Consider the following 23,859-nt stretch of genomic DNA (forward strand, 5'->3'; position numbering starts at 1 on the left):
ACTTTTCCTCAGGGGTAAAAGAAAGACCCCAAGCACAAGCACACAGGTCTCCAGCAGAATTAAGAATTTTCAGCTCCATGCCTCCAAACAGCTGCCCAGCAGTGGTGGTGGCTGGATGAAGTACTCTCCTGAGCACTGAGGGAGGAGGAGCAGCGCCCACGACCCAGCAGTCTGCCACGGAGAACTGCTAATGGCATTTCATATCTCTTGGCAAAAGCTGCTGGTGATCACAATTTCCATTTCCACCCATTCCCACTTCCCATTAGACCAATTTGTCTCCCGTAGCAAAGTAGAACAATCAAGTGTTTGCAGTGCTGGTACACGCGGTCACCTCAGTGGCCAGCAAAGCCAGCTGTGCAACGCAACTTATGCAGAAAGTCATTGCCATGATTTAAAGACACCCTGGTGTTTTCTTTGCTTTTTCCTCACCACTCCTTCTTCATCACTGTTTTTTGTCACCAGGACTGCTGGCTTCATTTCTGGCTTCTAGTAGAGGTGGAGACACCTGCAGTGACCAGCTCTGCCTGGTGTGTCATTCAGCCTGAGCCGATGCCTCCGCAGCTCCCGGAGCAACAACGCGCCCCATCTGGGACTGATGGTTGGGTCTTAGTGTTCCTTCCACATCCAGGAGAGGGCTTGGAAATAGCGTGAATGTTGCTGCGTGCAGTATCCAGATCTAACAACTGGGCTTACAATTCCAAAGCAGCCACCTGACTTCTCCAAACTGCTTTCTGTCCCATCCCAGTTGGCAGACCCTCCCTCCCCAGGAGGTGCCCTGGAAGGAAACCAAGGCCTGCTGGCAACAGGGTTGCATTGCTTACATTTCAGATCCACATCCATGATGTTTGGCAGTGAGGTCAGTTGTGCCAGCTCAACAGATGGATGGGATGGTGAGAGTGTGGGAGCATCAGGGAAGCCTCTGGGTTCATGAGGACCCTTTACAGTGACACTGTTGTCACTTCTACTGCACGGGATGAGCCCCAGATGTGAATCTGGCCATGTACCGTGTTTTTCTTGATCTCCCAAAAGCTGGGTGCTAAAGACAGCTCTTGTGATGCAGCAGCCCTGCTCCTTGCTTCCTTTTCCCAGAGGGTGGGCAGGCAGCTGGGCAGAGGACCCCGGAGGTGAATGAGCTGCAGGGCTTGCATCCTCGCAAAGGGCAGTGGTGTCCAGAGCTTCATTCAGCCTGCGGCGAAGACAGAGCCTGTTCACAAATCCGAATTTCAGCAGGGCTCAAAACTCCAAAAGTAAAGACAACGCGTGATTTAAATACAGCACGTCTGTCTTACACATTCACTCAGGAGAGAGTTTAGCTCTTAATCCTTCCTTCTTGAGACAGAAGGGAAGGATCGGTCCCCCCTGTTTTCCTCCTATTGTATAGCACCCTCTGCAAGATCATTAGACCCTTAGTGATGTTTAGATGTAACAGTGACAGGCACATCACGAGCTCCTTAGAAAAATAAATTTGCTTTGACTGTTGTAAGTTAATTGGGGATTTATTTTCTTTAAAGCCCAAAGCCCCACCTCTTTGGTGTCTGGGGTGGTTTGGATAGGACCCGGAGGCCCAGCATTTAACCTGGGCTTTGAATAGGAGCCCACAAAGCATTTGCTTGGTTCAGACCCTGAATGCAATGGCGAGTGCCCAACAAGTGAGTCAGTGAGGTTCTGTGGATCTGTTTATCAGACAGCAACAATCATTTGCGGAAATGTCTTTTGTAGCAACTGAAGAGTCTATTTGATGGTAGCATTGACTAATGTAAATGAGGATTAATTAATGTTTTCCTGCAGTGATGTTGGCACTGATAGTGCCTTGTTCGTGTAATTTAATTTCTATTGACAGGCTGCTAATGGAAATGGATAGCAATGGGTGTCTCTTCCATCAGGCACGCTCTGTCACAAAAATAATTCTCCAAACTGGCAGTTGGACTTATTCATTGCTGGAAACGTGAGGCAGTAAAAGAGGATGAGTCAGAAATGGGAAACAAAGGGACTTGTCTAATTCATAGCAGTCGTCTCCCAGGTGTTTGACACAGGATAAATTTTGGGGTTCGGGTCTTGTTTGGGCTCAGCTGCCCCTGAAACCCAGTTTCGATTCAGCCCCAAATCATGGATGTGCAGCTTCACAGAGGGAAGGAGCATATTTAAAGTGGGCAGGGGGATCTGCAGGCAGTCCCATAGCTCAGGGCCTGGGAGGGGAGAGGTTCAGCTCCTGACCTCCACCTCCCTCACAGCCCAGCACCACTGTCCCACAGGGTTAATGTGCACTGAGTCAGGTCCTTCCCTCCCCACAGGGAAACCCTGCACCTACAGATGCGGAGCAGTCCCTACTTTGAACACATCCCCAGGAAAGCCACTGATGTTATTCTAAAGCACTAACCAGAAGTGACTGCTGGTGTTCATGGATGGTTTGAATCCAGCAAAAGACTCATGTTGGGACCTCCTTATGCACTGAGAAAAATGAGCCGATGTTCTGGTGCGCAACTCCACACTGTCCACAACCGCTCTCAATGTTTGAAGTGCAGTTGGGGAACTGCAATTCTTCAGAAATCATGGAAGTAGGAAGGCAGCAAGAAATAATCTGGTGAAAATAAAACATTCCCTCTTGCCTAACTAATTCATGTACAAAATCCACATGCAAATATTTTTTTTCTGTTTAATGTAATTAATTTTGCACAGTGAGTACTTCTTCAGCAAAGATACATTTTCTAAGTGTCCTTTTGTCCCTGGGAACCTATGGTGAATTTCCAAGGGACCATGATTTTATCCTGTACTGAGGAAGGTGCAGATGAGGCTGGCTGAAAGGTCCCATGGGTGAGTGCGGAACTACCATCCCATCAGAGCCTGACACATGCCATTGCCCCTCTCCTTGCAGAACTGAATGGCAGGAAACCATCATTCAACATCTTTGTATCTTCAAGCCCCACGCAATGCCTGATACTGAAGAAATTTTAGCTGTTGAAGGTCTTTCATATGATCACATTCAAGGCCACATTTTGGGTCATACTCCTGCTCCTATGACAGTCAGTAGAAAAATACTTCGAAAAGTAAAATGTCCATGGTCATAGTACGTGGTAAGGCTGGAACAAAAGCAACATAGTAACCTGCCATGACCAACCTGGAAACAAGGCTCAGCAGCATTGTTCTGAAAGGCAGGAGCAGCCAAAGCAAGAGAAGAGCCCTGTGGCCAGTAGCTGCCCCACAATTCTGCTTGTCCCTACATGTAAGGAAGGGCCTGCAGCCCTCCATCTAATCTGATCTCCCATTTACATGTTCACCATTAGCATTTGCTTAATCCTCATACCTTCACTGAACTCCATCCTTGCCCTTTCAAAGGGAGAGCAATAACCTCTCCCCTCTGGGTATGCTGCTGCTGCTATCCCCATTCTCTAACCAAACTGGAGGTTCTAATTTACTGCTTCTGCTGTGCTCTACCCTGATTGCAGCAAGAGCAAGGACAGCCTGGCACCTCAGAAAATGAAACCTTTGCCATCTAAAGTCACCCAGAACTGGAGGATACCAAAGTCATGAGGGTCTGTGATATACAAGCAAACTGCAGTGCTACCCCACACATCAAGGTGTGGGTCTGGCTGGGATGATCTGCACTCAGAGCTGTGCTCGAAGTGGTGGCAGCAAAGCTGTGGTGGCCCAGCCTGCCCAAGCCTTCCCAAGATCCTGGCAGCCAAAACCATTGCTGCAGTAGCAATTTATTACCCGCTGTCTTCTAGGGTATCTCCTTGCTGCTGTGAGCAGGAAAAAGCCCAGCTGTGGGGACCAGACCCTCTGGTTCCCACCACACACACATTCAGACAAGGAGCCAAACCCATTGGAAGACCCCCGGCAGCGCACCCATGCCTGGCTGGGATACAGAGGTGTTCTCCATCCCTCCTCCCACTGATGCTGAAACAAAAAGCTGAAAACTGAGGCTCTTGTTAGCTAGGAGGTGAGGAGTGCACTGCAACTGCCCCCCAGCCTCATGCTCAAGGCACCCCTAAGGATAGCACTCCGCATCTACAATTAAACAGGTGCTGAAAGAGTTGGGGGAATGGGGACAAGAGCACAGGGCTTTCCTCTCCTTGCTGTTAAGCAAGGCCAGGGTTATATGGAAATATAACGACCCATCATACAAGCTCACATGGTTGGAGAAAACAGGCAGGTTTCCAGGTCTAAACCCCCTCATTGGGTTTGAAAGAGAAGCAGCAGTTCCAGTATAGGGATATCTGAGAACCATTCCTTAAGCTTAATTTTGTGAATTACTTAAGGTAAGTGAAAAGAAGGGTTAGCACCTGCACAGAAGAAAGGACTGCTAACAAACTGATAAGGCTAGGGAAAAAAAGAGCAAGAATTACTGCATAAGAAAGGGAGAGAGGTTAGTTCAAGGTAAGACCTGAGGAAAAGTGTTAATAAACACCTGTGGAGTCCTTGGTTTTTTATAGCCAGCAGAGCTATGGAGGCTGCTTTCCGGGCTCACCTTTGCTATGGAGGTATTTCTCCCCTTTGCCCTCCCTTCCTGCAAGCACCTACCTGCACAAAATCCTAATCATCCCATCCGTGACCGGACAGCTATTGTGCTTCCCTAAAAGGTGAAGGCACTGGGGCTCAGACCTGTCCCTCTTACAGAAATGCTCTGATGGGGTGATGGTATGGGAAGTGACTCCAGCCCACCTCCCTTCCCCTCCCTGCCTATGGTAGGGATCTAAGCAGCAGCCCTGGCCCCTTTCAGTGTGGATGCCAGGAGGGGGTTATGCAGTATGGCTTCTCTTTCCTTTTTCAGCATCTTATAGCCATGCACTGTGGCTGCTGCCTGGATTGGGCCCCTCATGGCTGAGAACATCCTCAGCCTCCGTGGTGCTCAGGCAGGTGGTAGGCAGGGGCAAGCAGGAATTCCCACCCAGATCACAGGCTGTTAGGTGATATGTGGGAGAGTGGGCAACGCTTTCGGGTGCTGGATAAAAACTGCAGCTGCGTGCCACAGGATGCGTGATGCTCAGTGCTTGGTGCCCCCAGTTTGTGCTCTGGCCATGTTGCACATGTCCCTTCTCTGGGGATTTGGCGGTGCTGGGGACTCATTAGCTGATTTTACAGGGTTGCCCTGAGGCTTTGCTGCCAGGGTGCATGCATGGGCAGTTTGTAGCCAGTGCACAGCATCCACGGGACACCACAGCTCGGCAGTTGCCACACTGCCAGAACTGAAACAGTTGCACAGATGATGGGAGGTGTTCTGTGAAAATCACTTTTGCACTGTTATGGGATTCTGCAATTTGGACATTGACAAACACCTTAAAAACCACTTCCATATATTTGGTCCCTGAGAGGCTGATCACTGAGCTTCTATCTGCAAGCCTGCTTATTTTCTGCTGGGGTGCCAGTAATTTCTTTTTGGTCTTTGCCCATATATTTGCTGCTTGCTAAGCCCATGAACTGACCTCCATAAACACGGTCACATAAATAGTCTGTCAAGGAGATGTGACTGGCAGGACTCACCTTCTGCTGGATCCATTAAGACCGCCTGGCAGCATCTGATGAGCATGCTTGCTGATCTTCCGATAATAATACTGTGTCACCCTACATCTTCAACACTCCTACCCCACGCAGGCTTTCTGTATCTGTTTCCTTTACAGAACACAGTAATTATCTGTTTTACATGTGAAGATACTAGTGGCAGCACAGCATTGTTCAGCTCGTGGTGTTTCACTACAGGTTGTAGCCTACTCTCACAGTCTGAGAGGTAAACAAACAGCCTATTTAATAAGTACCAAATTCTGTCAGTGCCAGTAGTTGCTATGGTGAGAATTCCCGGCGTGGCGCTGCAGCCCTTGGTCACTCCAGGCAGACAAACGTGGGCGTTTCGGATCACAACACTCTGTTTACCAAGGTAGGTCTGAAACACATCGGAGGGCAAGGGTGGAGGTTGCTGGAATGGGGAGCCTGCTAAGGAAACCACCAGAAACAAACACTCACGGATTGGAAGATTTAGGAATAATCAGAAAACCAGCTCAGGTCAGCAGCACTGGATCCAGCGCTGGCTGAGAGCTGTTCAGTTTCTGATGCATTGCTATTTTTCAGGGCAACCCAAGTGTGCAGGGATCCAGAGCACAAAATCCCTCAGCACAGCAGCCAGCAAAGGCACCAACAAGCAGCTGCAGATGGAGAAATATCTGCTCTCTCAGCCCTCGGGGAAGACTGCACAGAAGAGATGAGGAGGCTGATAACACGTTTCTTGATCTGCCTGCTGCATCTTCACTGTGTGAGGAGGATTGCAGGCTCCAGGACTGTCAAACCGTCAACTTTCACTTGGTTTGACAACAAACTCACTTCACATATATGGTTACATTTAAAGAAAATAAGGGGAGGAAAAAAAGAAAGCCGTTGGAGCAAGTAATGTCCACAGATGCTTCCTAGAAGTAGAACATTATTTTGCGATCTGGCACCAACATTTTAGCAGCTTATAAAATGTAAAGTTGGTACTACAGCCAGCCATTTGTACTGTACAAATAAGAGCTGTGAATATATTCTGGAAGTAATGTCAAAGAGGACCAGATGGGAAATGAACAGCATTCATTCTAATTTAACAAAGACAGCTAACCCAGAATATGCATTAACATGTAGCATTTTTCATCTGCCTCCATTCAGAACAGATTCTCAGTATCATTTCCAAGCAAAGGAAATTGAAGGAATACTTACTCCTTGGTGAATTACTGTTCTCTCATAATTGGAAAAGTTTGGCATCCGAAGCTAGGTGTAATATGTTTTGCCTGGAAATATATGCAAGGACACAATACACCCACAAAACCCTGCGTTTTGGCGTGCAGCCAGCTCCGTGTGTTTTGGTCTATGCTGGATGGATCCAGGGTTTCAGAGGCCCCGGGCACATTACTGGCCTGTGGAGAGAGATTTCATACGGCATGGCAAGGAGGGGAGCCTGCACTGGCCATACAGTGGGTCTGACACAGGAGCTGGGGGGGCATCTCTCCAGACAAGGGTCGGTTTGCCGTTAAAGTAGCAGCAGGTCTGCTCCCCTGTTTCCTTGCATACATACATCACGGCTTGTGTGCGGCATATGCCTCGGACACACGCTTTGAGGGCTAAACCCAAATTCGGGAGCTACCATATCCTAGATATATGTTTTTAAAATGCCAATTCGGTTTTGGCTCTTCTAGGACTGCATCGAGTAGGGTGAGCCTGTTCGAGGGGAGGGATCCCAGGGTACAATAAACTGTAGGATTTCTTCATGTGTTTAGTAGAACCTCTGGTCCTATTTTTAAACAAAGCACCATTTCCATTCCCTCTCTCTCTCTTTTTTTTATTTTTTATTAAATATTTAGAAGGGATTAACTACAGAAAACAAGCCACATCCTGAACATTTTTGTGCAGCATGAATTAAATCTTTTTATTCAAAATTGTTCATTGCTGGAACTTCTCTCAACTTCCAAGCTCCTTTGTGTAACATTTCTTTTTTTGAAGTCCAGAACTGCCACAGTTCCTCCAAACTCCTCATCCCGCCCCATAACAAAGCCAAAGTTCTATAACATTCTGTTCAGTGGAGTTCTGCATTTAAAACATGCCATTAATTTACAATAGCAGCACAACTTCAACACACAGTTAACGAACAGGTATCAGCTCCATTCCAGAGCATTCTTCCTTTGCCTGGGATAAATGCACAGACACAACCTGTACCGTGTCCCGGAGCTTTTTCTCTGCCACTCAGCAGTGTTTTCTCAGTTTTTTAGGCAGCTCTCAGGCCATATCCTTCCCAGTAAGTGGCCCTTCCTGAGCCCAACGTGGGGAGCCCTGCTGCAAAGCCTCTCTTTTAATAACAGCAAACGGAGTGGAAGCCTGAAAACCAGTTGAAGTCAGACCGGATCACCATCAGCTTTCCGACTGACCTTGAAAATCTGATCAAAATGCACAGCTCTGGCTGTGAGTTGACACTGTACACAAAATGCTTTTCATACGACCAAAGCATCTGGTTTAATGGATCCCTTTGGTCCCTTAGCTTTTTCCACACAGAATCACATTTGGAGTGGCTACATGTAACTCCAGGCCGGTGATCTGTGTCTGCAGAGCACAAATCCTCTTTCTCTCTCACAGTAATGCCTACAGTACATCCAGTTGGTACGTGAAGAAGCCACTTTCAGAAGCAGAACGGGATCTCCAGCTTCCCAGGTGAAGGCGTTGCCCTCGATCCCAGGGACAGCTGTACTCTGGGGGGGGACCTGGGGCTCCAGGGGCAGACCAGATCCAACAGCAATCCCCAGGTAAGGTCTGCAGCCAGTGCCAGATCCACCCTGGCAGAATCACCCACCTTTGAGATTCTGCCCTGTAGGTCCCTGAACCACTTCCTACAGGGTCAGTGCGCTAACACATATGTACTGTGTAATTTGCTGTGAGTGAGATACAGCGGAGTGTGCTAAAAGCGGTGGCAGCCTGTTTCACTGCTTGCTTCATCGCTGCTTCATGTGCTAGGCACGTGCAAAACTGGCTATCGGCAAGTGAAGCAGGGCACATCCTTTGAGACTTGCTTGCTCATGGCTTTGAGAGTTTACAGAGCAATACCTAACAACGTGGGACTGCTGCTGTGTGAATATGCTAGGGATCATCATGGCCAGGAACAAAAATGCAGGCTGGAAAAAAATCTTAACCTGCAATTATGTGCAGTGTAGTGCACCAAATCCTCTATGCCCCACAACCTTTTTTTTTCCCCAAGCTTTTAGCCTCTGCAAAGCTAAGGTGTAGGTTGTGTTCTATTCATTAGGGCTGGAGTAATGACTTACAACAGCTCCTGAAATCACTACCCTTGCTGGCTAAGGCAAAGCAAGCAGCATGAATCTTTATAGGCAAGAAAGACTAGTAATCTCTCTCCCTTCCTCTAAAATCCTCCCTCACCCCTCCTCTCCCGGAACAAACACACTTTTAAAAAGGCTTTTAAATAATCTCATGTTCCTTAACAAAATTACAGCAGCAGTTTCCTCCTTTAATAGCACTCTTCTTCTAAGTAATCTTGTTTTAGCTAGAGTTTTTGATGGAGAGCACTGGTAGATGAATCATCTGTCGACCCTCTTGGTTATTTTGCCTGGCTCCAGGAAGAAGGAATTCTGTTTTGGAGCACAGTCTCTTGTTCGGAAGAGGAAGCTCTCATTTATGTCTGCTTTTAACTAGGAGTGATAAAAATTTTATTTGAATGGTTAATCAGGGCATAAACAGATGAATTGTGAATGTGACTCTGATCTAGCACAATGGATGTCCTGGCTCAGAATCACTTATCTCAAATGAATTGAGCTGTCTTCTGCAAGCTAGAGGTCTGCTCCTGCACATCACCTTCTTACAGAAAGTGCTGGAAGGCACTGGGTGAAAGAAAAGTCAAAGACTGACCAAGATCCAAGTGTTAATGGAGACAAGTATTTTAGTTCAAGAGCTGTGATGTGGACAGTCACTTCTCTGACAACCTAATCTACACAAAAGCCCAAAGACAGAAGTTTTTAGAAAGAGATCTGACTTCATTTATCAAAATATAAGGGGCTAGAAGTGCCAGTAAGGGAGAAGAAAGATTGCAGGACCATGCACATCAGATCAAATTATGCATCAAGCAGCGATTCAAATAAATGCATTAGTAACTGGAAAAAAACCCCAACTATAGGAATGTGTTAGCTATTGGTCATCTTTTTTTATTTATTTTTTTTCTAAATCAGTGTCACTGAATAGGTGCACTACTGGATCTTTGCACTGGAAGAGCTTCTCTTGCGCATCTCCACTGCTGAGGCCGGGCTGGCACGATGCTCACACCGGGACATCCCCAGGGTGGCGTTCAGCAGTGCCATGTAGAATTCTGCATTTCCTTAGGTCTGACTGCTTTACTTCTAAAGCACTTTGTGTTACAGTGGTCCCTAAGTGACAGAGGATCCTAACATAAAACAATCCCTTGTTGGGTAGGTTTTCCAGGTGACCAGAAATAGTGGACAGTATCAGCTGCCTAATAGCAGTGAGGAATGCATGAACCCTACTCCACTGACAGTGAGTAGGATGCTTCAAACAGAGAAGATGGAATTTTAGCTTTGAACACCTCACATTTTTTCCTGTCATCTACCATACTCTCTACCTTACTTGCATTTTACAAGCTGTAAGTTGGTCAAGGCCAACCACACAACTACTGTGGTGAAAGGAATGTCTTTGGATGAAGAGAAATGCACCATTATATCTATGTACATACATCTGATACCTCAATATGTTGCACCTTAACCATTAATCACATAGATAGATGCCTGCTTTCCTCCCTTCTCATTGAATATGCCCTTCCCACAGACATGGATATTTCATCGCATTTTCCTGAATTCTGCTGTCTACTTTTAGCAGGACAACAGGATCTCCTGTCAACAACAGCTCCTGCTCTGCCAAGTGGTCTAGACACAGGAGAAGCATGTCAGGCCTCCCTCCTCTGACCACAGATTATCCAAGATGTCAGTGGCTTAGTCTAAAGGTAGATTGGGTTTCAGTTAGATAAACTTCTAACTGCATCTTAGATAATTTCGTGTGAATTTTCCAGGGGAATTAGAGATCTGGCATGTTGGCAGTTGGCTAGAATCAACATATCCAGAGCGGGTTTTCTCAGCATTAGTCAGGCCAGTTCATGTATGAAGGGAGGAAGGAAAAATTCCGTCCACGATTAAGCACTCACTGTTTTGGTCATGAGTGGCACCAGCTACCTATAACGCTTTTCCTGGAAATGAATGCATGGCTGTGCAGGTGGTATCACCAAGAAGGTTTTGACTTGCTTGAACCTGGATGGATGTCCCAATAAAAAGAACTGGCGATCAGAACTAGCATTCAACTCACAAGGCAGGAAGAGCATCTCTGTGTCCTGACCTGCAGAATTAATGCAACTAGGATCTGCAAGGACTGGTTTCAAAAGTGAATGGGGAAATACAAGCACCAAGTACTTGGACAGAGGCGTTATAAACTAGGGGAAATACCATTACTCGTAAGAAAATCATTGGAGGGATGCTGAAGAGGATAATGGATCACCTGATGAAATAATGCAAAGAGCATGAGAAATAAATAAGAAGAGATTAAAACCTTGATACACAATCAAAACGAGAACTGAATTTGACTCTAACTAAAGAGAAGGAACTGCTTATAACATGCAAGAGGAATGCAGCTTGGGTGAGAATGACCATGAAACAACAGAGTTCACGAGTCATAGGAAAGGAAGGAAGGAGAACAGCAAAATAAATACAATGGACTTCCAGAAACCATATTTCAAAAACCTCATAGAACTGATAATCATGAGAAACAAGTCTCAGAGAAAAGAGAATTCAGGAAAGTTCGCAGCACCTTAAAGAAACAATGGTAAGGACATCAATTCAAACAATCCCAGCAGAGAAGGGAAAGCAACTGTCGTAAGAGACAGATGATTTGCTTAAATCATGACCACTTCATTGACCTTTAACACAAGAAATAGTGCATTCAGAAAATGGAAGAGAGATTCATTTGCATGTGAATGTAAACGCATAGGCTGAAGATGTAGGGGCCAAACAAGAAAAAGTCACTATGCAAAAAGAAACACAACTAACAGGATCAACTGCATCAAGAAAACAAAATACTTTCTTAGTGACATGAATGCCATGGAAGAACTATCCAACAGGGAAGGAAAGCGAGCAATGCATGATGTGAAGACAGTGGAAGTACTTGCCTTTTTCACTTCAGCTTTCAGTAAAAAGACCACTCGCACCCAAATGGTTAACACAGTTAGTGCCACAGATGATAGAGATAGAGACAGATCTCAGTCTGGAAAGAAGACAGAATAAGTGAAGAACACTTACCTGGATTAAGTATTATGTGCTTAGACTGCTAACAGCTCTCTGGGACGCCACAGAGAACCAGCAAGGTGTCAGAAGGCTGGTTAAGGGAGACATAACTTCTTTTTGAATTTGAATTCCCAGAGAGAATTGGAACAAATAAAGAAATGTTCTGTAAACATCTGGAAAATAACAAGAAAGTGAGTAATGGCTGACACAGATTTGTTAAATCACCCAGATATTTTTCCTATTACTGAGGCAGCAGGGTACAGAAGAACTAGTAGATGCAATAAACCCTATCCTTTATCAGGGATTTTGACATTCACATGACATTCTTATAACTAGAAGACACGATCTAAAGCTCCAAAGCTGAAAAGCTGTTTGGTGGATGGCAAACCAAACGGAAGCCAACAATATCATGCTGTTGCAAGAAAGAGAAAAAAAAAAATTAAAAGAATATAATCACACTTGTCTGCATAATTAGGAGTGACTTCTGCCTGGTCTGTGATGTCTTCTCACTTCATCCAGTGCTGCTTAGATCACACTGGAACTCTGTGTCCCATTTGAGGCACTGGATTTTAAGTAAATAGAGGAACAAGGGCAGAGAGACTACATGAATGATCAAGGGTCTAGAAAATATGACCTATGATCATGTAAAACCATAAAAATACTTTTTTTTTTTTTCATTGTAAAGAAAAGGCATCAGAGGGAGGCACAACAACAGTCTTCAAATACATGAAGAGTAGCAGTAGAGAGGAAGGGCATATGCTGGGCTCCACATCCATTGCAAACAGGTCAAGAAGTGGGATCAAAGCACAGCAATGCAGTAGCACACGTTTTCTGACAGCTAACCACTAGAACAGGTTATCACAGCTAAGAAATTTGTATCTGGGGATGTTTTTATGAAGAGATCAGATACCCATGTTATGAAAGAAGCAGGGGCCATTTGTCCTTCCTTGGACTAGATAATCTCTGGGTATCCCTTCTGACCTTATTTTGTCTGATTCACACACCAGGGAAGTCACAGAGTCTTTGAGAATGATTGCAATGAACCTGAAGAGCAAAAGTTGGTTGTGGATAGTGGATACAGCATGGTTCAGTCAGTTTTGAGAAGGCTACTCAGATGGGTCGTCTTCTGAAAATCCACAAAGATAAGCCACTAAGGAAGCAAGAACTACACTTTTAAAGCAGTGGATTGAGTTTCAGAAGTCAGATCAGCTAGGCTGGTTTTCTAATTCCTCTCCCCCACCCACCCCCGCCTCGCCCGGCAAGTGACCAGTTAACACCTCCACCCTCACCCTCAAGTGTTAACATTTTAGGCAGGTCTTGGAAACACGGGAGGTGATCAGTTAGGAGGAACTCTCAAAGACTGTTCAGTACATCTCCTTCATTTTATTAATATTGCTGGCCTTTAGTACCGAGCCGTACAAACTGAGACCAGCTGACTTCTCAAGCCAGACTCAGCATACGCTTCTGCTGGCAGAAGACCAGGCTCCAAAAGTAGAAAGCGTGCCAAGCAGCAAAGTTGAAACGATAGGAAACCACCTTCTTTCTGCTCTGGAGCCCGCAGAGACCAGCGCCAGCTGAGAGCTGGGCAACCCCTGACATAGGAAAGGGTGGTGCCAAGTCTCAGCTCCTTTCCTGGCACAACTTCCATCAAACATAACTTTACATTCCTAGTAGTAGTCAGAAAGGAAGACAAATATAGGCACTACCTTATGTCTTCTCTGCTTGGTCTTTTCTTGGGCTGTACTATGCAGCTCAATCCTAACTAAGAGAAACCAATCCCAGGACTTATACTGGAAGATATTTCATAACAACATCTTTGCAGTTCAAGTCTGCTTTGCTTCCATGAAGAGCACCCACGTGCATGTACACACTCATTAAAGATACTACATGAGCCACACAAATCCAACAGGACTCTTCAGTCAAATTCAAGGGAGAAGACATGTCTGTACCTTGCCAAGTCCATAGCAAAGTTCAAAATACCTTGTTCCAGCCAATTTCCACAAAGAGAAAGAAAAATCCTTCTCCTCTGGTTACCCTCTAGCTCTCTTCCTGAGCAGTCTTCTTCATTCATAATCTTAGCCCCAGCTCACAAGGCTTCTCATGGAGGAGGAAGGAGAGAAATTAATTCTTCACAGCTGGTTCTGTCCTGCAGTGCCTTGCTCTCAGGACAGGCAGCTGTAGCCTTTCTGGCCAGAAAGGGAGGGTTAACTCCTACCCTGCCAATTTTCAGATGGACAACATCCAAAATGATCTTCTTGCCTTTAACTTTCCCAAGCAGACACATTCTGGCCCGGGTAAATGAGATATATCCACATCCATACTCATACTGACTAATGACATCCCTCTACCTCTGCTGTCTATAAGGCAAATGGATAAACCCTGCCCCTTCCTAGCCGCTGTGAGCCTCCAGGGATATTTTATGCAGATGATTTAATGAGCACACTTGCAAAGAATTTGCATACAGGCATAAAATTAGCATAAGTGCACAGCCAGAGCACAAAAGCAAAAATCCTGGCCCAGAGAGCTGGGAATGAGGAGGTGTGGGATGCCGGCACTCCACCCTGCCTGAGACTGGCAATGAGCGCATCCCTTCCCTGCCAGAGGGACCGATGTTCTCCAGTCGCGCCCCTCATGCAGGATGAGTAACTGTGAACTGAAAGCTCAAACCCCATTTAAAGTCAAGCATGAGTTTTCTCAGCCCTGTTTCCACCCCTTTTCCATGCACAGACCCCAGTTCCCACTTGCTACCATCAGCAGGGCTTGCTGGAGAAAGGAGAAGGAGCAGCAGGAAGTGAGGGAGCAGCGATGGAAGGATATTTATGTTTGGGGTTTTTTTATCTGGATCATGACAGCCCTTGTTTTGGTCAGGAGGGAGTGAAGGAAGAGCACCTCAAAGCTTGTGCTCAGCACAGGGGAATTTATATTGACTTCCCCTGAGCTGCAAGCAGGTGCCTGCCTGCACCAGGCTGCACCATGGCCCCATGACTCAACACAAAGGCCCAGAGACCCTTCCCTGGGGAAAGGGACGGGAGAATGACCCCACAGCGGGGAGGGAACGGTCCTGGCCTCACCCACTGGGGAAAGGACAGCTGCTGGCACAGGGTGCAGCCAGATGCAGGACGGCCGGGAAAGGCAACGGGTTGGGTGACAGCGGGCTGGGCTGCAGGTGTGGGTGTAAGAGGAGACACGTCACACTTGGCAGCCAGGGCTTCAAGCGGGCCTTGGAGAGCGCAGCTGATTGGGAATGAGTTATGGAGCCAGCCACCTCCAGCGGGCTTGCTGGGGGCAGGGAAAGCCAGGTCCTGCAAGCTGTCCTGCGGCAGCGGTCCAGAGCCCGGGAAGCACTGGAGGAAGAGGGCGGCAAACCCTGTCACCGTACTCCTGGATGAAGAAGAGTTCGGTGGCCCGTCAGAAGTGACCAAGGTACCCCAAGGACTGCTCAGGACCTCTTGTGTTTCATCTAACCTAACTTCACGTTCCTCAGGATGCTAGCCAGAGGCAGGCCTGGTGGGAAGGCAGGGATTGTGCCGGAGGCTGAGCTGTCACCATTCAGGGCTGGCACCGCAGGGAGGACCTGGTGCAGGCTGCCTCAGCTGCAAGGCACTGCTCCCGTCAGCCTCGCTCAGCGCTCACCTCCCGATCTGCCCACCCAGCTTTTTTAAAAGCTCAGAGTTTGTATGTTAAGAAATCTTTCTGCTGCGTTTTCTGAAAACCATCACTATCTGTGCAAACCTACAATGAAAGAACTTTCCATACCTGAAGAAGATCAGAGCGAAATCCATGGCACTTGAGAAATAATAACCACCGGGAGTTCAGGCTGAAAATGGGGCTACAGCACCAAGAAGAATAAAATGAAAATTTTCCTGAGCAGAGAGAATGCCTGGAAATAGCTGCACCTCCACTTTCTGCTCCTGTGAAGTCAGGTTACAGCAAGAAAAGGCATTTTAAAATGGCAGCAGAGTTTTTGAGTACTGTAGAATATTTACAAAGGCGAAACCAAAGCACAGAAAGAGCATGCAGTGTGCTCAAGGTAACAAAGAAATTCTGTGATACAGCAGGTAACCGAGCTTGGCTCTGTAGAGACGGAGCATATGCTGTAACTACTGGATCATCTTTCTTCTGTATTACATTTGCTTAGCTTAGTGATAAAAATGTATGTCTTCCTCCACAGGCATATTGACCACATAATGCTGAATGTAGATTATGAGGTTTTATGTTTGTTTATGATGATACATGCAAACAAAATACCTGTCTTGCAAAATATTTTGGCTGCCATCCACTGCAAAAATAATCATTAGGCAGAAAGCTCATCTAAGAAACTCCTTCCCTTCAGCCACCAGAAAAAGTAATTAAAAACTAAAGAGCATTTGCCTGTCCATTTGGAACCCAGCAAGCAGTGCAGCTGGGCAAGGGTATGGACCCAGCAGAGTTTCTGATTAGCAAAACAAAGCAGCTTTAAAATAACACCTCAGACCAAGGTACTGGCCCTCCCTCAGCTCCCCCTGCTTTCCCTTTGCTGCCTTCTAAGGGTGGTTATATCAGAGGTTATCTTAACCAAAAAAATGCTTGAATGCAGTTATGTTGGGAGGCACAGTTTCAAAGAGAGGACACATAAAATAATTAAAAGCAATATTCACCACTCCACTTCAGAGAGCTCCTGTTTGAGCTCAGGAGGGATGAGAGGGAAAGTAAGGGATGCTTCCTGGAGAGCAAGTAAGGTGAACCGGGACAGCAGAGGGGTAGGCTCAGGACAGTGGGGAGATAGGAAACTGGAGCAGATTGTGGCAAGTGGGAGACATGGGTGGGGAAGGAGAAGCAGGTCTGTAGATGGGGAAGCAGGAAAGCAGGAAAGCAAGGGGAGCAGGGAGGACAAGAGAATTTTGGAGAGCAGCTAGCCAGCTGGCACACATATAGCAGCTGCTGCTGTGTCAGCCTAGGAGAGTAGCTGCAGCTGCATGCTGGCCATGAATAGCAGAGGAGCAGCGTGCCGGCTGGCTGCTGGAGGGACGGGAGGCAGCCGGGGCACTGAAAAGGCAGGGGGAGGCTCTTTGAAAGGTTTTCCGTGCAGGGGAACATGACAGCCCTTTGATTTCTGAGCTGTTTGTTCTCCAATTGTCCACTCCAGTGGCTGATCAGTGCTAAAGAGTTAAACAGGGAGAGGGGGGAGGGAGAGAAACAGAAGGAAAACTTAGGTCCGAACTGCGGATCTGGGCTTTGATAGCATATCCACAGCACGCAGTTGTCTGGATGTATAGCTTTCATAGTTGTCAGCAGGGATCAAAATCACAGGATGCTTAAACGAAAGGAGAAATCTCTGCTCAGTTACTCTCATAGTTGCTTGAGCCACCACTGGAGGAGGACACGATCCCATCACTCGGCCATCTGCTCTGTGTAGTGCACATGTCACCGAGAGAACTCTATAAGCAATGCTGTGTGTACTCCTGTGTGGCTGGGGGTGCACACCTCCTACATCAGTGTGGGCCTGTGCATCCCATGCACTCCTCCACAGCTGTGGGTGCATGCATCACGCGTGCTTTTCCACAGTCATGGATGATCCCATCCTGTGTTCTCCTCCACAGCTAAATCTGCATGCACTGTGCTCCTACATGCCTGTGGGCACTCCCAACCAGCACAATCCTCCACGGCTGTGAGTGCACAATACTCCTCCACAGCTGCCGGTGCTCCCACCCTGTGCACTCCTCCACAGCTGTGGGTGCTGCTACCCTGTGCTCTCCTCCACAGGTGTTCCTACTCTGTGTACTCCTTCACAGGTGTGGGTACTCATACCCTGCGCTCTCCTCTACAGCTGTGGGTGCTCCTACCCTGCGCTCTCCTCCACAGCTGTGGAGTGCATGAACTTTGCACACGCTGCTGCGGTGCTCCCACACAACACTTCTCCTCGACTGCGTGTGCTTGCATCACACGTGCTCCTCCGTGCCTGCACACGCGTGCACCCTGCGCAGTTCTGCATGAGTACGGACGTGTCCACGGCCAGGGGCACGCCCACCCCAAACACCCCTCGACAGCTGTGGGTGCACGCATCCCACGGACGCCTCCTCCGACGCTGCGGGTGCGCGCACACCCTGCGCGCTCCTCCGGGGCGGCGCGCGCACGCACCCCACCCACCCACTCACTCACACGCAGCTGCGGGCGCTCCCCACCCCGCGTGGGTGCGCGCACCCCGCGCGCGCTCCTCCGCGCCCGCGGGCGGGCACCCCCGCCGTCCCCAGGGCTGGCGGACCCCCCGCTGCCGGCAGGGCAGGGCAGGGCAGCGGCACGGCGGGGCGGGGCAGGGCAGGGCGGGGGCCGCCGCCACCGCCCGCCGCCCTTTAAGAGCCGCGGCGGGAGCGGCGCTGGCCCCACCCGCCGGCCGCGGGGCCGGGCCGTCCCCCTCATTAATATGAAGGCGGCGGCAGCGGCGGCGAATGGGTAATGAAGCTGTCACTCCGGCACCTACTTGTTGGGTGTCCGCGGAGCCGAGGCGCACAGAGGGCGAGCGGAGCCCGCGGGAGGGGAGCGGCGGCGGAGCGCTCCGGGCGGCCCCGCCGGCAGCCCATGCCCTGCGCCCCCCGGCGCGCTGCGGGCGGCTCCCCCGCCGCCCATGCCGCGAGCGGCCGCCGGTCCGTGGCCGGTGGGCTCGGCGGGCTCCTCTGAGGCGGCCGCGCGGAGCAGCAGGCATGCGGGGCGCCGGGCGGCGGAGCCGGGCCCCCCGCGCCGCCGCGCTCGGCCTGGCGCTGCTCCTCGCCTCCTGCGTGCAGGTAGGGGGGCGCGGGGGGCTGCGCGCCCGTCCGCGGGGCGCCGCCGCGGCACGTCTCCCTCCTCCCCGCTCCGCGTCCACCTTGCGCCTGCCCTGTTTATAGAGATACCGCGCCGGTGCGCGTACGCGCCGCCGTGGCGGGGCTAGACCCGCGGCCGGCCGAAGTTGGAGGGGGGGGGGCCCGGGGAGCGCCTCCCCGCAGCCCCGCGCCCCCGGCCGCGGTAGTAACGAGGCTGTCTCCCCTTTGATTTTTATTTTTAGGTGTCCCGGTCCACGGGCTATTTCGAGCTGCAGCTTAACTCGGTGCGGAATGTAAACGGCGAGTTGTTCAATGGGGAATGCTGCGATGGCATGAAAAGCCCCCAGAACCAGGACTGCACCCGGGACGAGTGCGACACTTACGTGAAAGTCTGCCTCAAGGAATATCAGGCCAAGATCACTCCGGTCGGACCCTGCAACTACGGATTCGGATCTACCCCCGTTCTCGGTGGAAATATTTTCTATTTGAACAGCAACAAATACTCCCATCAAGGCAGAACCCCCGAGACGGGCAGGATTGTTATTCCCTTTCAGTTTGCGTGGCCGGTAGGTTGATGATCGCGCTGTTATCGCCCTTTTTTTGTGTGTGCCTTCCGCCCCCACCCCTGTCGGTGCTGCAGCGCCTGCCCGCTCCTCCGTTAAGAAAGCCGGGCGAGCGGCCGGAGCGCAGCCCGGTCGGGGCCGGTGGAGCGGGGCCCGGGGCTGGGGGGGGCGGGGGGGGGGATGCGCAGCTCTCGGCCCGGCGGAGGGGCCGCCACGGCCTGTCTGGGGGCTGCCGGCGGCAGGGGGCAGCTGCGGACTGACCGCGTGACGGGCGCCCGAGCAGGCTGCAGGTGCGGGGAAAACCGGAGAGGGGGCTTGGGGTTGGGGGCGGGGGGGGGGGGGGCGGAGAGAATCCCGCTGAAAGCTGAAGCCCGACGGCAGCAGCGCGCCCCGGGGCCGCGGAGCCCCCGCGGCTCTGCGCAGCGCGGGGCTGCCCCCGGCAGGGGGCGCTGCCGGGCGGCGCAGGTGGGGGCGCGCGGGGCGCGTGCCGGGGCTCGCGAAGGGCGCGAGCTGCCGCCCCTCCCGGGGCGCGGGCGGGGCCGCGCGGCGGCGCGCGCGGGGACCGGAGGGGCGGGAGCCGCCGGCGGTGGGCGTGAGGGCTGGGGCGGCACCCCCGCCCCCCACACACCTGCGCAGGGCCAAGCGCGCCGCTCTCCGCCCCCCGGGCGGCGGGGGGAGGCCGGGGCTGCCCCCTCCGGAGCGGAGCCCTGCTCGGGTCCTGTCACAGACCGGCTCCGGGCCCCGGCTGGTGGCGGCGGGAGCTGCGGCCGTGCGGGACCCTGGTGCTGCCCCCGGCCCGCAGGATCCCGGGGGGGGGCCGTCACTCGCCCCCAGTCCGCTCCCTCAGCCCCCGCCTGCCCGAGGGGCGCGTCCCCGGGGGCTGCAGCCGGCGCTGGGCCCGCTCCCGGGGGCCGGGGCGCTGCCCTCTGCCGCTCGGGGGTGCTGGGCGCGGGGGCCGGGCTGCAGCAGGTGGGCTCCTGCAGGGAGCCTCGCGGCTGCCGCTCTCGGCCCTTCCGAGTGGGCCGCGGGGTGCAAGGTGGCAAGTTGGGAGGCACCGGGGAGCGGGGGTGGTGCAGCGCGCTGGCTCAGCAGGGGGGGTGAGTATCGGGAGCCTGCGGGTTACCTTTGGCACCTGGTGACTAACGTGAAATGGCCCTTGCCGGCCCCTCCCGGCAGCTCGCAGGATCTCTGCTGCCTGCCAAGCTACTGCTAATAATGGCCAGGGACAAACCTGCCCACTTGTATTTCATGCTAAAGGAACCCAGGCCGTTTAAAATCACTTTCTGTGCTACCGGGGACCCTCCAGCCTGATGCTTGTGCACCTTATATTAAGAACTGACTGCTATTTGAAGGTAGGGGTTTTGCAGAGGTCAGATGATTGAAAAAAATGGTACAACCGATAAAAATCTCTGCACAGAGGCACTTGCATTCTGGTTGCCAAGCTGGGCAATTTCTTTAATTGCCTTTGTTGGTCCTGTGGCCTGTTGAGTTTGGAAGCATTCCCGTTAATAGATATAGCCAATACCATAAAGACAGGGTATTCAGAATTTTGCTCTTAAGTTATAAGATCAAAGGGAAAATGCTTTCTCCTATTTATCGACCATTTAGTACAGGCTTGGTGAAATCATAAACTCCTCTGTAGGAGATTTTGGTAACATTAGCACCTCACGCTTTATAAGTTATCTGTGTGAGGAAGTAAAGGTAACTTAACTCATGCTTTTATTTTGCCAGTTTCTAGTATTGCCACTTGAAACAGGAGAGTTTGATCATCCTTGCAATGCAGGTCTCCAAGCCCAGCCTACTTTGGGTTTTCTTTGTTGGAATAAGCACATTCTAACCTTGCAGCTGGATATTGTTGTTCTATGCTCATCCAGTCCTAAGAAAGGCCTGTTTGACCTGCCTCTTGCAGGTAAATGGCCACAGCATCTCTAGCATATAGTACCCTGTCTGTTGCTGTTTCTTGTATCATTGCCTCCAGTGTTTTAAAGGACTTGAAATATTTGGTCTTTCTTTCTACTGGTTGTGTTTTTTGCAGCTGTTGCAAAGCAGCCAGTAATTTATTTATATAGTGCCACTGCAGTTTAGTGGGTGGCTGGCTGATTTTTGGAAGGTTTACTCAATACTCTCCCTGCCCACCCTCGAGTCTAAAAATAAGCTGTGGAGTAGCTGTACTTTTAAAAACAGTCCCTGTATTGCAGTCTGTGGATGCAGTGATGGAAAAAAGTCCCTCCTGTACGTTGTAGTTACATCTTGAACTTTGGCTATGCAGTCTGTTGATGGGGAATGCAGCAGCATCTTCGTCACAACTGTATGTAAGCTGTACAGACCCTGCAAGGAGAGGCTTAATCGTAATGCTAGTGTAACGCAACGGGTTTTTGAAGTAGATGGAGTTAGATGGTTAGGTTTCAGCTCCCTGGGGTAATTTAAAAATATTCTTTTTATACTCAAGTTTGCAAACAAGAAACGCCAATATAGACATAGTCTTTTGTATGACACACACACACACCACACACCCCCAGTAACGAAATGAAATTAATGTTCCTGTATTGAATGTGCTGGGAAGGGAAAAGACTAAAGAGAACCAGAAATTGCATCCTTCGCTTTTGAAACAAATCTGCCTTGGTGGTGGCAGTGAGTGAAAGACTTACTTCAGTAGTTCTAGTTTGGATTTGTAAGACTGCAAAATCCAACCCTAATGAAAGCCAGCATTGGTGTATGTGGGCTTCTTACTGAACCGCATCTGAATACCTCCCTCACTTAAGGAGAATAATGTATTAGTGTATACATTGCTCGAGGGAGGTTTTCTTGATGTCTGTTTGATATTGCAGTGTCCTGAGCTAGCAGTAGCTGTAAGGCAAGTAGTATCTTGAAAGGTGTTTTTTTGCCTTGGTTTTGTCATGCTGATTTTTTCTTTTTTAAATTTTACATGCTAAAACTTCAAGATGTGAACAAGGTATCTCTTCTGTAAAGCTGCAGTACCAGAGTTCAGTGGCTTCCACTGTTTGATACAGTGTCAGTTATCCAGTTTATTCCTATTTCCTGTCTTTTTTTAATATCATTTGTCTGATCTCTGATTTGCAAGAGGAACTTGGGATATTGCCAAAAAGTTCTTAAAATTGCTACCTTGGGATATATCATCGGCAATCTGGCAGTGGGAGAGGCTGAGGAACAGCTAGAACAATACAGCTGTCTTCTTTACCCACCTACCTCACATTTTTTTCTTTGCCTCCTGCTGTAAAACTTGAAGCTCATTTGAGATTGTTAACAAACAAATGATACAATTGAAATTTATGTACAACTTTAAAACAAAAAAGACTGAAGAATTCAACTAGCTTTGAAAAAGTGATTCTGATCACTTACACAGTTTAGGTTCATTAGTCTTGAGCATATTTTTTTTTCTACCACAAAGCTGTTTGTTCAGACACTGATGCTGCAGAAATACCTTGTGCAGCAATGTTTATCAGTAATGATTAGGTTATTGGCAGGATTTTAGATTTGGGTTTAATTGAAGGCTGCTTCTGAAGATGATGTTTTAAAGTTATAGATGTTCTGCTGGATGGGGTGTGTGGAACCATTTTTCATGCTCCTTCACAAGATGGCACGAAATGGAGTTGTGTGTGGGTTTTTTCCTCCACCCTGTTCCTTCCCTCAGGGAATTCACAGCTTTTCCTGCACCATAAATATTGGTATGCCATCCATTACTTCAGTTAATTAGTCACATAGAAGAATTGTTCTGACTAGTTGTGGATGTTGAAATCATGTATTACAGTATACATCATTATCTCCCCTCAGCTCCTCTGTTTTTGAGATTCTAGTGTGACAGTCAGTGCAATATACGTATGAGTACAGTATACTCAACTCCACAGGTGAACTCCAGAGTTCAAGGCCTTGGAGGCAAGTAACGGAGACCAGCAATTTCACTTTTCTCCTTGGTGCTCAGCTAGGACTCTGTGTACCTGCCTGAAGTAGGGGTCATAAGAGGTTCAGGCAGTCCTCGCAACTTGCTTGGATAAAGAGTGCCTTCCCCACTAGAATGTGTGCAACTGATTTATTATTTTTGTAAGCACTGATCTTGTGTTTTTTTTTCCTATTTATAGTGTGATTATAGCACCTCTCTAAACTTCTGAAGGACTGTTAATTTTCAGGTAGATAAGAATTTGTGAAAGTACATAAATTTAATAGCCAGGCTCTGTGTGAGTTTCATCCATGTGCAGTCCATGTGTGAGTCTCATCCAGATGCCTGGAAGGGTTCAGTCTTGATCTAAAACATACACAGACAGGAGCATGAACCATCAAATATGTAAAGCTGTTGAGAGGATAACTTGGCTGCAGTGGTAAATGTTGAATTTCTTAGAAAGCAACCCCTCCCCTCCCCTGCCAAAACCTGAGCAGGAATGCTTGACCTTATAGCTTTTATTACTTAAAGGGTACAGTGTTGTGTTTGGCACTTTCAGATGTTGTCTGTTTCAGTACAGGATTCTGCATCAAGTTCTCTTGGTCCTTCTACGTTGAAAAAACAAGGCGGTGAGGTTCTGGAAGGTGTCTAGCCGTGAAGTGCATTATCTGGGATCCTTGTTGCCTGTAGGGAGCTTGATAGCCTGACTGTAGGAAATGCTCTTGTCTATTTTTGTTTGGCTGGTAGATCTACAGTTGGTCTACCTTCTGTCTTAACACAGCCATCACTGCTCAAGATCGGGATCTTGAGGCTTTGTGACAAAAATA

The 23,859-nt window shown here is 49.2% G+C and overlaps 1 protein-coding gene across 1 annotated transcript in view; it reads left to right on the forward strand.

Annotated features, from left to right (window-relative positions):
- The first annotated feature begins 18,208 nt into the window (after positions 1-18,208).
- JAG2 (jagged canonical Notch ligand 2) overlaps positions 18,209-23,859 on the forward strand; it is a 72,484-nt gene continuing 66,833 nt past the window's right edge. Inside the window, exons 1-2 of the mRNA XM_055818455.1 lie at positions 18,209-18,556; positions 18,817-19,140. Of these exons, the coding sequence (XP_055674430.1) occupies positions 18,224-18,556; positions 18,817-19,140 (657 nt within the window). The 5' untranslated portion in view covers positions 18,209-18,223. The remainder of the gene's footprint in view (positions 18,557-18,816; positions 19,141-23,859) is intronic.

Source organism: Falco peregrinus, chromosome 1 (assembly GCF_023634155.1).
Source record: "Falco peregrinus isolate bFalPer1 chromosome 1, bFalPer1.pri, whole genome shotgun sequence".
Lineage (NCBI taxonomy): Eukaryota > Metazoa > Chordata > Aves > Falconiformes > Falconidae > Falco > Falco peregrinus.